The following is a 16212-nucleotide window of genomic DNA, read 5'->3' as shown; positions in this document are numbered from 1 at the left end:
AAACTGCATACCTTGGCCGGGCACGGTGGTTCAAGCCTGTAATCCCATCACTTTGGGAGGCCGAGGTGGGCGGATCATGAGGTCAAGAGATCGAGACCATCCTGGCCGACATGGTGAAACCCAGTCTCTACTGAAAATACAAAAATTAGCCGGGCGTGGTAGTGTGCGCCTGTAGTCCCAGCTACTCGGGAGGCTGAGGCAGAAGAATTGCTTGAACCTGGGAGGTGGAGGTTGCAGTGAGCTGAGATTGTGCCACTGCACTCCAGCCTGGTGCCTGGTGACAGAGTGAGACTCTGTCTCAAAAAAAAAAACAAAAAAACTGCATACCTCAACCATATCACAGCTTTCTGTTGAAACTGCTCCCTATAACCCAAATGTGAAAAAGTAATTAAGGACTGTAATTTCCACCCTACCCAGACAATGTGTAAACAAATGCTTATCTTGACTTTTGTGAACCACTTAAGTAACAATCAGAATGTCAAAAGTCCCTTGGCCCTCGGAATGTCCAGAGCCCCTCACCCTCATCTTCACCCAGGAGGTGATTTACAGAATCCACTAGCCCTCAGAACATCTGAAGCCCCTCACCCCCACCCCTGCCCCTCACCCTCACTCCCGAGGTGATTTTATGGGTATAAAAGGTCTTGACACCCTCCTTTCAGGGCCACAGGTTGGAGAGACGCAAGTCCTCCGTGGACACCGTAAAGACCCTGCAATTCGGCATACTTTTGTCTTGGTGTTGACTTTCTATGCTCGGGCCAGTACAACAGTTACAGTACATAACATGCTCAAGGACTTAAGACCCCTTCTGTAACATTACAAAGTTACCAGACTCATAGGCTCCTTGTGAGACTCACTCCCTCCAGCTGCGCCTAGAACGCAATCTGCAGGTAACCACATGCTTCTGCTTTTCAGAGTTTCCCACAAAGCCACACGGCTAGCAATCTTTAGAATGATGTGCCAGTTTCTGTTCACCGAAGACTGCTCCACCATCATGCCACCCCCTCCCCACTATCACCTCACCTTCACCCCACCATCTGCTGACTGCTTAAAGTGATTGTAACCAATAAATACTGTGTGGCCTAAGCTCATGGCCTTCACTGCCTCCATTACAAGTGACAGTTCCCTGGTCCCACTTTCATTCTTAATCTGTCTTTTTCTCATTCCTTTGTCGCTACCGAACTCAGGGTATCCATGGGTGCGGTGTGGGGGCTGGCACCCTACACTTGGATGCCCAGGCAGAAGTTTGCTGCAGGGGCAGGGCTCTCATGGAGAACCTCTGCTAGGGCAGACTGGAGGGGAAATGAGGGGCTGGAGCCCCCTGACAGAGTCCCTACTAGGGCACCATCTGGTGGAGCTGTAAGAAGAGGGCCACCATGCTCCAGATCCCAGAATGGTAGATCCACCAACAGCTTGCACTTTGCACCTGGAAAATCCACAGACACTCAACACCAGACTGTGAAAGCAGCCAGGAGGGGGCATATACCCTGCAAAGCCACAGGGTCAGGCTGCCCAAGATACGGGGGCCTACCTCTTCATCAGCATGACCCGAATGTGAGACATAGAGTCAAAGGAGTTCATTTTGGAGCTTTAGAGCTGTACTGCCCCACTGAATTTAGGACTTGCTTGGGCCCTGTAACTCCTTTGTTTTGGCCAATTTCTCCCATTTGGAATGGTTTTTTTTTTTTTTTTTTTTTTTTTTTGAGACAGAGTTTCGCTTTTGTTACCCAGGCTGGAGTGCAATGGCGCGATCTTGGCTCACCGCAACCTCTGCCTCCTGGGTTCAGGCAATTCTCCTGCCTCAGCCTCCTGAGTAGCTGGGATTGCAGGCACGTGCCACCATGCCCAGCTAATTTTTTGTATTTTTAGTAGAGACGGGGTTTCACCATGTTGACCAGGATGGTCTCAATCTCTTGACCTCGTGATCCACCTACCTCAGCCTCCCAAAGTGCTGGGATTACAGGCGTGAGCCACCGTGCCCGGCAGAATAGTTGTATTTACCCAGGACCTGTACCTCCATTGTATCTAGTAAGTAACTAGCTTGATTTTGATTTTACAGGCTCATAGGCGGAAGGGTCTTGCCTTGTCTCAGATAAGACTTTGGACTGTGGACTTTTGGGTTAATGCTGAAATGAGGAAAGACTTTGGAGGACTGTTGGGAAGGGTTGGTTTTGAAAGGTGAGGACATGAGATTTGGAGGGGCAGGGGCAGAATGACATGGTTCATCTCTGTGTCCCCACCCAAATCTCATCTTGAATTGTACTCCCACAGTTTTTACATGTTGTGGGAGGGACCCAATGGGAGATAACTTGAATCATGGAGGCTGTTTCCCCATATCGTTCTTATGGTATTGAATAAGGCTCACAAGATCTGATGGTTTTATCAGGGGTTTCTGCTTTTGTATCTTTCTCATTTTCTCTTGCCTCCGCCATGTAAAAAGTGCCTTTCACCTCTTGCCATGATTCTGAGGCCTCCCCAGCCATGTGGAATTGTAATTCCAATTAAACTTCTTTTTCTTCCCAGACTTGAGTATGTCTTCATCAGCAGCATGAAAACAGACTAATACAGCTGGTTTCACAGATTGAATTGAAAATTGTTGCCTCCTTTAAATGGTATGTAATGTTATTTCTGAATTATATGTTTAATATAATTCATCAGTAAAGCCTTCTGGACCTGGAGTTTCCTAGATGAGAAGGATTTTGACTACAAATTCAATTTCTAAAATCAATAAATGACTAGCTACATTTTTATCTCTTCTTAGGTCAGTTTTTCCTAAGTTTTCTCTCTCAAAGAAATTGTTCATTTCATTTGTTTGTCAAACTTATTGACATGAGATTATCAGTGTTTCTTTTTGAGATCTAGAGTGTGCACTGATGTTCTATCTTTTATTCCTGATCTTGTTAATGTGTATCTTTTTGTCTTGATCAATCTAGCTAGAAATTTTTAAAGTATACTGATTTTTTCGCCATAGAACCAATATTTGGGTTCATTAATTTTCTCTATTTTTCTGCTTCATTTTTTTCTATTTCATTATTATTTCCTTTCTTCTGCATGCTTTGGTTTAATTTGTTCTTCTTTGTTTCTTACAGCAGAAACTAATTCACTAATTTGAGACCTACCTTCTTTCTTAATATAGGCATTTAAGGATATCAGTTTTTTTTCTCTAGCGCTGCTTCAACTACATTTGATATATTGTGTTTCATCATCCTTCAGAAAACAGAAGATTTTCTAATTTCTCTTGTGATTTTCTCTTTGAATAAATTGTCATTTAGAATTTTGATGTTTAATTTCCACTACTTGGTATTTTCATGATTGTCTCTCCTAGTCAATCTGGGCAGTAATTATAGAATACCACAGTCTATGTGGCAAACAACAGAACTCTATTTCTCACAGTTCTGGAGGCTGGGATGTCAAAGATGAAGACCTGGGAAGAGTCAGTGTATGGTGAGGGCTGCTTCCTGATTCATGGATGTTGCCTTTTCTTGGTGTCCTCACATGGTGGAAAGGGCAAGGAGCTCTCTGGGGTCCCTTTTATAAGGACATTCATTTCATTTCATAATGAGGATTTTGCCTTCATTGCATGATCACTTCCTAATGGCTCCACCTCCAAACGCCATCACAGTAGAGATTAGATTTCAATTACAAGTTTAAGGGTGACAAAAGAATTCAGTCCCACAGGATTATCTTGTTGTTACAGATTTCTAACGTATTTCCAGTATGGCCAGAAAATATATTCTGTATAATTTCAATGTTTTCAATGTTTTTTTGTCTTATGACCTGAAATATTGTTTCTCCTGGTAAATGTATCATTCATATTTGAGATAACATATATTTTTCATTGATCTGCCTACATATACAAATAAATTAAGTCTGGGTGCCTGATAATGTTTTTCAATTTTCTATGTCTTTGCTAAATTTTTCTTAGTTTTTGTATTTATAGCTGAAAGAAAGCTTTAAAATGTCTAATCACGTTCATAGAATTCTCTACTTCTCTCTGTAATTTTGTCAATTTTTCTTCATGAACTCTGAAGACTTGCTATTGGACCCATTTTGGTTGCATGTCTTTCCGTTGAATTTACCCTTTTGTTATTATGAAGCACCACTTTTTCTCTCTGGTAATATCTATTATTTGAAAATCTTTTACTGGTATAAAATAACCATTTCAATTCCCTTGTGCTTACTGTTTATATGGCATTCCCTTTTCCATTAATTTTTACTTATCTGTTCTTTCATATGGAAATTGCATGCTTTACATGCAGATGTGTGTTCACTGCAACACTAGTCACAATAGCAGACATGGAATCAATGTAAATGCCCATCAGTGGTAGACTGGATAAAGAAAATGTGTCACATATGCACCATGGAACACTATGCAGCCATAAAAAAGAATGAGATCATGTACTTTGCAGGAACATGGATGGAGCTAGAGGACATTATCCTTTGCTAACTAAGGCAGGAACAGAAAACCAATTACCACATGTTCTCACTTATGAGTGGGAGCTAATCAATGAGAACATGTGGACACATAGAGGGGAACAACACACTCTGGGGCCTACTTGAAGGTGGAGGGTGGGAGGAGGGAGAGGATCAGGAAAAATAATGAATGGGTGCTAGGCTTAATATAAGTGAGTACTAATGGGTACAGAAATTATATGACAAACTCCCATAATACAAATTTACCTATAACCTGAACTAAAAATAAACGTTAAATTAAAAAAAAAAAGTTCATGTCTTGAAAAGAGCATGTGGTTGGGTTATTTTTTTTAATCCACTCACAGAATCTCTGCCCTCAATTGGAGTGTTGATTTATACAGGTTTTTGTCATTATTAATATGATAGGTTTTAGGTCTACAATGTTATTGTCTCAGCTTTTGTTTCTGTATTCCTCTTGTCCTGACCAATGATTTCTCATCAGAAACAACAGAAACAAAATAAAGTAGAATAATATCCTTAAAGTGCTGGAAGAAAAAAACACATCAACTAAGAATTCTATATCGAGTACAGATGTCCTTCAAGATAAAGGCAAAATAAGGAGATATTTCAGGTAAAAGAAAACTAAGAGAATTTGTCACCAGCAGATGTGTACAATAAAAATTGCTAAAGAAAAATTTTCAGGCTAAAAGCAAATGATACCAGGTGGAAAATGAGATTATCAGAAAAGATGAAGATGGTCAGAAGTGGTAAATTTTAAGTACATCACATATAATATCTATAGCTAAAAGATGGACATTGCATAGAGAATAAATGGTTGCAAGATTTATATATATATATATATGTATATACACATATATATATACACATATATATATATACACATTTATATGGGAACTAGTACATTATTAACTGAAAGTGGGCTGTAAAATTTTAAGAATGAGTTAAGTTCTGAAGGAAATCAAGACAAAAAAATTCAAAAGATCAACAAATTCAGGAGATGGGTTTTTGAAAACAAATAATAGTATAGATAGGCTAATAGCTAGACTAATAAGGAAGAAAAGAGAGGCGATCCCAATAAGCACAATTAGAAATGACAAAGAGATGTTACCACTGACTTTGCGGAAATAAAAATAACCATCAGAAGCTACTATCAACACCTGTATGCACACAAACTGGAAAACCTAGAAGAGATAGAATTCCTGGAAACATACACCCTCCCAAGACTGAACCAGGAAGAAATTGATTCCTGGAAAGGGCCAATAGTGAACTCCAAAATTGAATCTGTAATAAATAGCCTAACCAAAAAGCCCTGAACTTGATGGATTCACAGCTGAATTCTACCAGATAAATGAAGAAGAGCTGGTACCATTCCTACCGAAACAATTCCAAAAAGTTGAAAAGAAGGAACTCCTCCCCAACTCATTCTATGAGGCCAGCATCATCCTGATACCAAAACCTGGCAGAGAGAAAACAAAAAATGATAACTTCAGGTCAGTATGTTTGATGAACATTGATGCAATAAACCTGAACAAAGTACTTGCAAACCAAATCCAGCAACCCATCAAAAAGCTAATCCACCATGATCAAGTAGGCTTCATATCCGAGATGCCTGATTGGTTCAACATATGCAAATCAATAAATGTGATTCATCACATATATAGAATTAAAGACAAAAACCACATGATTATCTTAATAGATCCAGAAAAGCCTTTTGATAAAATTCATCATTCCTTTATGTTAAAAACTCTCACTAAACTAGGTATTGAAGGAACATACCTCAAAATAATAAGAGCCATCTATGACAAACTGACAGCCAACATCACACCAAATGGGGGAAGCATTCCCCCTGAAAGCTAGCACAAGACGGGGATGCCTTTTCTCACCACTCCTATTCAACAGAATATTGGAAGTCCTGGCCAGAGCAATAAAAGAGAAAGAAATAAAGCACATTTAAATACAAAGAGGGGAAGTCAAGCTAACCCCTGTTTGTAGATGTCTACCAGCAAATGTTCCCTTAAGGCCCACGGGCTCTTATATGAGCTCATGGTGAATGCTGCCTACTAGTCTTTAATGGATTAAAATGTGTAGTATGTTTCACTTGTGTATTAGTCTGTTTTCACACTGCTGGTAAAGATATACCCGAGACTGTGCAATTTACAAAAGAAAGAGGTTGGCCGGGCATGGTGGCTCACGCCTGTAATCCAAGCACTTTGGAGGCCAAGGCTGGCAGGTCACCTGAGGTCGGGAGTTCAAGACCAGCCTGACCAACATGGTGAAACCCCGTCTTAAAAAAGAAAGAAAGAAAGAGGTTTAATGGACTTAACAGTTCCACATGGCTGGGGAGGCCTCACAATCATGGTGGGAGGCAAGGAGGAGCCAGTCTCATCTCACGTGGATGGCAGCAGGCAAGGAGAGAGCTCATGCAGTAAAATTCCCATTTCTATAAAACCATCAGATCCCATAAGACTCATTCACTATCACGAGAACAGCGCAGGAAAGACCCACCCAATAATTCAATCACCTCCCACCAGGTTCCTCCCATGACAGGTGGGAATTGTGGGAGTTACAATTGAAGATGAGATTTGAGTGGGGACACAGCCACACCATATCAACTTGTAAATTACTACAGAACTTTCAACACTTAGCCACTCTGCCTCCTCAGGAAGGTCAGGACAGCAGACCTGTGTGTTAGACATTGATGTAGAGTTATTCCCAATGGGAATGGGACCTACCAGATCTGGACAGCCACCAAGATTCCCTGAGGAGAGGAGCAGAGGGTCATCTGCTATGTGGGACACAGCAGGCATCACAACACTCACCCTGTGCCCTCTGATGAGCCTGGGGCCACCCTCAAGTGTTCTGATCTAAAAAGGGTCAGACCAGGGTGGGCACAGCAGAGATAACTGGAGCTCTGGGTGCCCCGTGTGCAACAGGGCCTCTTTTTTTTTTTTTTTTTTTTTCCAGGGAAAGCCCTGGTGCTTCAGAGTCTCTAGCAGCCATTCTGTATGTTGCTGTTGCTGCTGCCACTGCAGCTTTGGCTGTCATTATTATTATTCTCTGTGTCCTTTGGTGCAAGAAAAAACTATCAGCTACAGAGGACCCAGGTGAAAAATGGGGGCAATGGCTAGAGATGGGAAGGAGCCTGTCTGGGCAGTAGGGTCCCCTCATTGCTCCTGCACAGAAAGACATGTAGGTGACAAGGCTTCTGGAACAGAGGTTGGAAGCTGCCGTATTTGGGAGGGGAACAGGAGCCACATCTCCGTCTACACCCCTAAGTCCTGCCCAAGCCAGTGCCAAGCCGAGGCCCTCAAACATCCAGCTGCAGCCTCCTCCTGCTGCAGGTGAGGAGTGGCCAGCAGAGGGCAGTGGCACCTGCTCTGTTCTCATCCCCGTCTCTCTGTGTCTCAGGCTCACTAGGGCGCATCCAGGTCAGGTGAGTTAGGAATCACATGTGGAGTGATGAGGGCCTAGATGATCACAGCCCCAGAGGGAGCAAATAGTAAAAGTAGCTGTGATCTGGGGAGGGCTAGAAACTGGAGAGGAATCTGAGGGGAGGCGGTGCCCCTAGTCCCTTCCTCTCTGCATCCATCTCCCCTGTTTCTCCAGCCATGATGAGGACACCAAGAAAAAGACCCACAAGGCCCAGAATGAGGGCCCTGCCTGTGCAGCACCTTGGAGACTCCCTTGTAACAGGGAGGATCCTGAGTGCACACGGCTGTCTCTGTCCACTTTGCAGCTCCCCATGTGCCTCCTCTGGGAGCTGTCTCCGGGGTGTTGTGTCCTCTGGGTCACTTGAGGCCATGTTTTTTCTGAGTTCCCACCACATGGCCTTGCCTCCCCGAGTTCCTTTGCACATAAAATGGATGAGTAGATAAGCAGATGTCTCTGGGCCATTTGGGGAGCGGGGCCCAGCCCCTTGTCAGGGCAGGTGTGGTCTCTGTTTCATCCTACCTCTAGGTGTTTCCTTGTCCAGGCCCTGAAGGACGCAGTCCCTCAGGGACACCGTGCTCAGGGCCCATGTTTTGGGCTTTGTTCAGTGCTCTGTGTCCTCACCTTGCCCTCCCGGAGCCAATTCCCCTTTCTCAAGGTGGCCACTTCCTTGGAAACTTGGAGGAGGGGATGGTCAGGATGATTTCCCCACAGTGAGGGGAAAGTGAAAGAGAAAACAGGAAGTTTTGTGTTTCTGCAAAAACAGAGGCAGTGCAGGGGACAGTGAAAGACCCAGGAGACTGAGTCTTTCTGTCATTTCCCCACTTCTCTGTGCCTGGCAGGGGGTGGTGGTTTCTCATCTTTGAACCAAATTGCACTGTCAGTCAGCCCCGCAGACAGCAGGGCCAGTGCAGGTCTGTGGTCGCTCCTGCTCTCACCTGCGGTGTCTCCTATAGAGAAATTGTCAGTTCTAGTTCCCTGTGGACAGGAAAATTTGCCTTGTAGGTCACTGGGACATTGGCCAGGAAAAGGGTGTAAAAATCATGTACTAATTTCTTTAAAATTCTGTTTTAAATGTTGATGTCCAGTGAAGATGTTCACAATTTCTGCTGGATGATCTTTTTTTTTTTGCGATGGAGTTTCGCTCTTGTTACCCAGGCTGGAGTGCAATGGCGCGATCTCGGCTCACCGCAACCTCCGCCTCCTGGGTTCAGGCAATTCTCCTGCCTCAGCCTCCTGAATAGCTGGGATTACAGGCACGCACCACTATGCCCAGCTAATTTTTTTTGTATTTTTAGTAGAGATGGGGTTTCACCATGTTGACCAAGATCGTCTCGATCTCCTGACCTCGTGATCCACCCGCCTCGGTCTCCCAAAGTGCTGGGATTACAGGCTTGAGCCACCGCGCCCAGCTCTGCTGGATAATCTTAATAGGAGTTCCTCTAATACTGATGTTATAAAGCCTATTAAATGAAATGGGAAATCAAACTTGGAAGTCAAACTCCAGGAGGGTCCATTTTGGAGATGGTGGCTGTGGCAGTGGCAATCCCGGAGTGCAGAGGGTGGGTGGAGGCAGCCTCAGGCTGAGGGGTCTCCAGAAACCCCCTGCTCCAAAGTGAGAAGAAGATTCCCTGTGGGCTGCGAGGGCAGTGATGTGAGTGGAAGCCCTGGTAGGAACAGGGCAGGAAGGCCTTGCAGCCTCACCAAGCAGCAGCCCTGGGGAGGAGCTGTGTTTCCAGGGCTGAGTGGACCAGGCAGGAGCAAGGGTGGCCCAAGTGCAGGCTATGAGCCTGGGTGGGTGCTGAGGGTCTGGAGAGGCTGGGTGTCACCAAGCATGGAGGGTCCCAGGGTCCAGTCAGGTGCAGTCCTGGTGGCAGCCACATGTTTTTGTGCTTAGCCCCCAGGCTTCCTGATGGGCTCTGCAGGTAGGAGCTGCCTCCTCAGGGCTGAGAGGGTGGAACACTGAGCTGCAGGTGAAGCGGGGAGCCTGCTGTGTGCAGGGTCCATCCGGTGTACAGATGCCACTGTAGGTGAGGAGGGCCTGGGGACTGAGGGAGAGATGGACCGTGTGTGTGACCCTCCCCAGGCCTGGTAGGACATGGAGCTAGGGCCAGTCCTCTTAGGGCCAGTCCTCTCTTTGGGAAGGTCTCCCACTGTGTCGAGGTGATGGGGCTTAAGAGGAGGGGAAGACCGTGGGTTCCCTCCCAGATTTGGGTCTTATCCTTGAGTCATGAGTCCCTTTTATCCCCACATGGTGGGTAGTGGACACAGGGCAGGTACCAACATTGAGGGAATCACAGGAGGAGACTGGTGGGGGCTGCAGAAAGTAGGATGAGAGAGGAAAAAGTGGGGGCATCATCTTCCCTCAGAGAAAGGGTGAATCTGATTTTGGAGTGGCTGAAGAGGGAGAAGACCTCAGGGAATAAAAAGCAGCACTCTGCACCCAGTGGAACATTTACTGGTTCTCTTTTCTCCAGAGCACATGAGCCTACAAAGCCCAGGTCAGCACTTGGTGGGACAGGAGAGCACCAGAGCATGGCACAGCTGGGGTTTCAGTCTCTGCTGTCAGCTTCTGGTTCCGCTGGCTCCACTGAGGGCGCCCACACTCTGCAGCCAGGTGGCCGGGATTCAATCCCTACCTAGGTCTCACCAGCACGTTCCCTCTTGGTGCCTCAGTTTCCTCATCTATTAAATGGGGGAAACTAAGATCAATTATTTCTTGTCGTTGGGGGATGAAAAGTGTTAGTTGCTATGAAATGTTTGCAGCTGTGCCCTATTAGTTGGTACTATTATTTTTGTTGTTCTGTAATTATCTTATTATCTTTTAATGTATTGTATGTGCAGTAATTATATGCACAAAGCACATATGTGCCTTTAAACACATTGTATGTACATAAAAGCTTTATGAGTGATGTACATAAAAGCTTTATGATGGCTCCTCCTGGCAAGCTGAGGACCAGCCTTTTCAGCACCTTGAGGTTCCCTCATCCCTGTCACACTGTTATGAATTACTCCACGTCTACTTTGTCTGCATAATTTTATACTATGGATTGTTCCTCTTTAAGTAGACATTTCTGGCCTGTGTTTTATTTCATGCATCTGGGAAGAGTAGACTATGAGGTTCAAGGGAAAAGGAGAGGTCTGTCTCAATGCCTTGACACAGCATGAAATCTCTCCCTCTTCCTCTCTCTCCCTGCCAGTTCCCAGTGATTGACACATTCACAGCAAAACAGAAAGAAAAGAGTTGGGTGTGGGTGCACCTCTGGGGCCAGCATTCAGGGGCTGACTCTGGGGGAACATCTGCCCTGAAAAGTTGGAGGCTTCATGTGATGATGCTGAGCTGAAGTGTAATATCAGAGAAGGGGCAGGGAGGGCTTCAAGGTTCCCTGGTATTGAAGAATAGAGGTCAGCCTGCTTCTGGGGTGAAGTGACTGCTGAACTAAACTGATGAAGAATAAATGAGCAGGGAATGTGGATGAGTAAAGCAAGCATCAGCGGTTTCTGCCATCAGTTCAGACTGATTGGGACAGGGAGGTGGGGAGATGGATACTCCCTACTCTGTTGCTCAATCCTTCCTGACTGCTGGTCTTGGGCACACAGACTGGTGGTGCCATTCTTTGTCAGGGCAACCTCAGCCCCACCCAGGTAAGGCATTGGTGGCTGAGAATATTAGGGGAGCACCTGTCAAACAGACTCAAGGCAAGGATAGGAGCCCTCTCTGCAACAGGACCTGCCTAGAATTAAGAGATGGATGAGGGACCCTAGTCGGGTCCTGTTCCCTCCCTGCCTGTGTTCACAGGGCAACTGGTAAGGGAGCAGAGATAGGAAATTAATTCATGAACTATTTATGCAGAGATGTGTTTATTGACACAATTGTTTGTTTGTTTTGAGACAGAGGCTTGATCTGTCGCCCAGGCTGGAGTGCAGTGGCACGATCTTGGCTCACTGCAACCTCCGCCTCCTGGGTTCAAGCGATTCTTCTGCCTCAGCCTCCCAAGTAGCTGGGAATACAGGTGTGTGCCACCACGCCTGGCTAATTTTTTGTGTTTTTAATAGAGACGAAGTTTTACCGTGTTAGCCAGGATGGTCTCAGTCTCCTGACCTCATGATCTGCCAGCCTCGGCCTCCCAAAGTGCTGGGATTATAGGCGTGAGTCACCGTGCCAAGCCTGTTTTGTGTTTTTATTCAGGGTTGATGTCTTTCACACATTTAAGCATACGTGTTTTGTGTTTAAGTATTTTTTTACTTCACCCTTAAATGTCATTTGTTGAATTCATTTGTCATTAGGCATCAACTTTCATCGTCATTAAAGTTTTTATTTGAATCAAACTTAACAATTGCCCACAATTGAAGGCAATTGTAGGTTTGATTCAAATAAAAATTTCAATAACGAATATTTGCCTAGGATTTCTCAAGAAAAATAGGAGTTCTCGCTGCCTCTTCTCAATTTCTGACTTCCTAGAGGGAGCCAGTTTCAAACTTTTTAGCTGATTCTTCTGACTTCTACTTACCTGTCTCTAAATACCATTTCTTTATTAATACTGCTTGATTTTTCAGTTGCAGCCATTGTCTGTTTCATTGCATGATGGCTGAAGCAATAGTTAGTAATAATTGTCCTCTCTCACTCTTCGCATTTCTTTGTCTTCCATACATGTGTGTGTGTGTGTGTGTGTATTATTTATATATATACCCACACACATACATATATACACACACCCACAGGACTGAGGGCCAGGACTGCTCTGTTATACTGTGTCTTTCTTCACCATTGCATGATATGCCAAATAGTGCCTTAATACCTTTCTCTCCTCTTTCTGGAGAGAAGCAAAAGAATATTGGCAAAAGAAAATCTTTCTTGATTTTCAGTATTTGGGATGCTAATATGTTTATATAGTAATTGTGTTTAGTTCCATCATTCTCTGTTTCTTTTTCTGTGAGTAGTCCTCTCAGATGTCAATTTTACTTCTTTTCACTTTCTGCACAACATTTGTTTTTCCTGGAGTTAATATTTGCCTTTATTTTCATTTGACCATTGTCTAGATAGCTCTCATTAGTTTAACTTAGATATCTCTTTTATTTGTATGACTGCTTTCAGAAGTTAGTGACTTTTGGCATTGTATTAATTTTATCTTCTTGGAAACGTCCCTCCTGGACCCTTCTGGCAGCTCCCATCTGGACTGGAGGCTTCTCCCGGTGGAGCAAAGTCACCATCCTAGGACATCCCTCCACCACCATCTGGGGCAGTGCTTTCCAGGCAGTGGAGCCACCTGGGGTCCTGCCAAATGCAGACTGATTCACAATGTCAAGGCTGGGCCTATGAGCCTTTCTGTCTAGTTTCATGAGATGATTCTGCTGGTTCATGGATGATAGCTGGGGTAGCAAGGATCTCTCTTAGTATCACAGTTTTCTGTATCTCTTTTTCCTTGGTGAGCATATGCTAATATATTCTCAATTAATTGATGTGCTTCCTTCCTAAATTAGTAACAGGGCCAATTGCTTTTTCTTTGTGCCAAAAAAAAAAAAATTTACATAAAATTTAGTACCTTACCCATTTTTAGGTATACAGTACTGTAGGTGCATTGTCTTGCAACAGATCTCTAGAACTTTTATCTTCCAAAACTGAAACTATATGCCCATTGAAAAAAAAGTCATCATTAACACTCCGTCCTCCAGCCCACAGCACCACCAACCCTAGGCAATCACCATTCTACTTTCTGGTTCTAAGAGTTTAACTGCTTTAGAGACCTCATATAAATGAAGTTATGTAGTATTTGGAGGGTTTTAAAATTGACTTATTTTATTTAGCAGTGTTTTCCAGGTTCATCCATGATGTAGCACATAACAAGATTTCCCTCTTTTTAAGGTTGAATAATATTCTCTTGTCTGTATATGCTACATTTTCTTGATCTGCTCATCTGTTGGTGGACATTTATGTTGTCTCCATATTTTGGCTATTGTGAATAATGCTGCTATAGGTATGGGTATGCAGTCTTTTTTTCTTCTTCTTCTTCTCTCCAGAAAAAGGAGATAAGTGTATTAAGGGACTATTTGGCACAGCATTTAATGATATTTAATGATGAAAAAGAGACAGTCTAACTGGCCAGTCTTGGGTCTCAGCATCCTATAATTTCAAAACGATTGCAAATACAAAAATAATCAAAGAACAGTCCTACCCAGAAAGAGAAGTTATCCCTAAATATGGTGGCCCTGGGACAGCTGGCCCTCCCTGCTGGACCTCTTCCACGTGAGCGCTTTCTGCAGTGACTCTGTTGCCTTGCTATTCCACTCTACCCAGTGTCTTGACCCAAGAGACAAGGGGTGTCTGCAGCTGTGACCACACTTGGAAAAGGAAACCTTGATGGTATCGATACATTACAAGCATGACAGCTCATGCCTGTAATCCCAGCAACTCAGGACGCTAAGGCAGGAGGATTACTTGAGAGCAGGAGCTGGAAGCCAGTTTGGAAAACATACTGATACCCTCGTCTCTAAAAATAAAAATAAGTAAACTTAGTTGGGTGTTGTGGTGGGTGCTTGTAGTCCCAGGTACTGGGGAGACTGAGGTGGGAGGATCCTTTGAGCTTATGAGTTCAAGGATGCAGTGAGCTATGATCGCGCCACTGGACACCAGCCCAGGCGACAGAGTGAGACTCTGACTCAAAAAGAAAAAAAAATACATTGTAAATATTTACTCACTATGGATTATTTAATTTATTATTTATTCAATGTGTATTTTGATTTCATTTTACTGGCAGCACAATAAACCAGGACATGCTGAAACGAAATCACATCCACTTTCCTGTGTTAAAAGACCCTGCCTAGGGAGGTGAAGAGACAGTCCTCGTTAGAGTTGAGGATCTAGGGAGAACTGGATGGGCTGGGCAGGAGGGTTTTTACTTTGAACCTGGAGGATGAGCAATGACATCCCGCTCTCCACCGTCCATGGCATCCACCTCCTGGGAGCAGGAGCAGCGCAGCAGCGCCGCCTGGTGGTCCCTGCACTTCCTTTTCCTGGTCACGGATCCTAAGATCCACCCTGCTTCTCCTAGGCACCTGGGATTTCTTTACTGGACACCAGCCTGAGTCCAGTTCTGTAATGCAAAAAAAGCATGAGGTTGGACTGTGCTGGGGGAGAAATGGTGTCACCACCTCTGGCGAGATCCTTATCACCTTATTCAGGAGAAGGGCAAGCATTAACTCCCCATACAGAGAGGAGGCTCTGGTTGTGAAGGTACCTGTGGAGACGTGAGGACCCGCTCTCTCTACACGGATAGCAAGAGCGTGCAGACTGGGCGAGGGCTTCTCCTCTGCTGTGTCCTATCAGGTTCTTCCAGGCATCAAGGAATAGACCCTGGACATTGCCTCCAGCGATGTGAGCTGGACACACACCCAGAAGTGAGGAAGCCCTGCCAGGGGACCTGGGGCTGCCGGTTGTTCTGGGAGCTCAGTGTCCAGAGAGGAGGATGGGAAGGAGGCTTTATGCAAAATAGGAACCATGCCCTATAAATTATTTTCTCATTAGCCTTTTTTGTCATGAAATAAAATATAGGACCCTCAAAAAAAAAAAAAAACTGTCTAAAAAATGTGCCCTTTAATAAAAAGTAACACCTATTAACCACCAGGGATAGAAGTTTGTCAGCTAACTCAGAAGCCCATCATTTGCCCCAGCTCAGCAATAAACTCTTCCCTCCCCTGAATAAAAACACATCCTTGGGCTGCCTTCCTCCTCTCTTCCTTTCTCCGCCATCCTGGTGTGTGCTTTACTCCGTTTCTCGCCATGTCTTCTCACAAGACTTTCAGGATTAAGCGACTCCTGGCCAAGAAACAAAAGCAAAATTGTCCCATTCCCCAGTGGATTTGGATGAAAACTGGTAATAAAATCAGGTACAACTCCAAAAGGAGACATTGGAGAAGAACCATGCTGGGTCTATAAGAAATAACACATGCGATGGCACATATATTTATGCTGTCTGAACGTCACAATCGTGTTACCAAATCAAGCTGAAAAATGTCACCGCTATCTGGAGAAGTTTGAAGTTTCCTTTCTGTATCTGTTATGAAGGCATTAGTTAGTACAACCCACAGTGCTTCCATTATTCATGTTAAAAAAAAAAAAAAAAAAGGTTTTTGTTGCCTGGGTTCAGTAATAAATATGTGAGACCTTTCAAAAAAAAAAAAAACACATCCTTTTACGATCATCACTTCTTTGTTCTATTTTATATTTTCATAATCCAAAAGTGTAATTTAGTTTTACCTTTAGAAATATGCTTTTGTTCTCTTTTATTCTATAGAGTCTTCCTTGAAATTTATATTGTCTTGCCGGGCGCGGTGGCTCACGCCTGTAATCCCAGC

The 16212-nt window shown here is 44.2% G+C and overlaps 1 protein-coding gene across 1 annotated transcript; it reads left to right on the top strand.

Moving 5' to 3' along the window:
- The first annotated feature begins 15637 nt into the window (after positions 1–15637).
- Positions 15638–15793, top strand: LOC135276597 (large ribosomal subunit protein eL39-like). The gene has a single exon (XM_064380562.1). The coding sequence runs from the start codon at positions 15638–15640 to the stop codon at positions 15791–15793; it is 156 nt and encodes a 51-aa protein (XP_064236632.1).
- Positions 15794–16212: the final 419 nt, after the last annotated feature.

Source organism: Aotus nancymaae, unplaced genomic scaffold, assembly GCF_030222135.1.
Source record: "Aotus nancymaae isolate 86718 unplaced genomic scaffold, 86718_ANA_hifiasm-v0.15.2.pri h1tg000027l, whole genome shotgun sequence".
NCBI lineage: Eukaryota > Metazoa > Chordata > Mammalia > Primates > Aotidae > Aotus > Aotus nancymaae.
This window is presented reverse-complemented; position numbering and strand designations above follow the sequence as displayed.

What these genes read in the sequence shown, in the direction of transcription:
- LOC135276597 (XM_064380562.1), top strand. Translation starts at nt 15,638, where the DNA reads ATGTCTTCTCACAAGACTTTCAGGATTAAGCGACTCCTGGCCAAGAAA.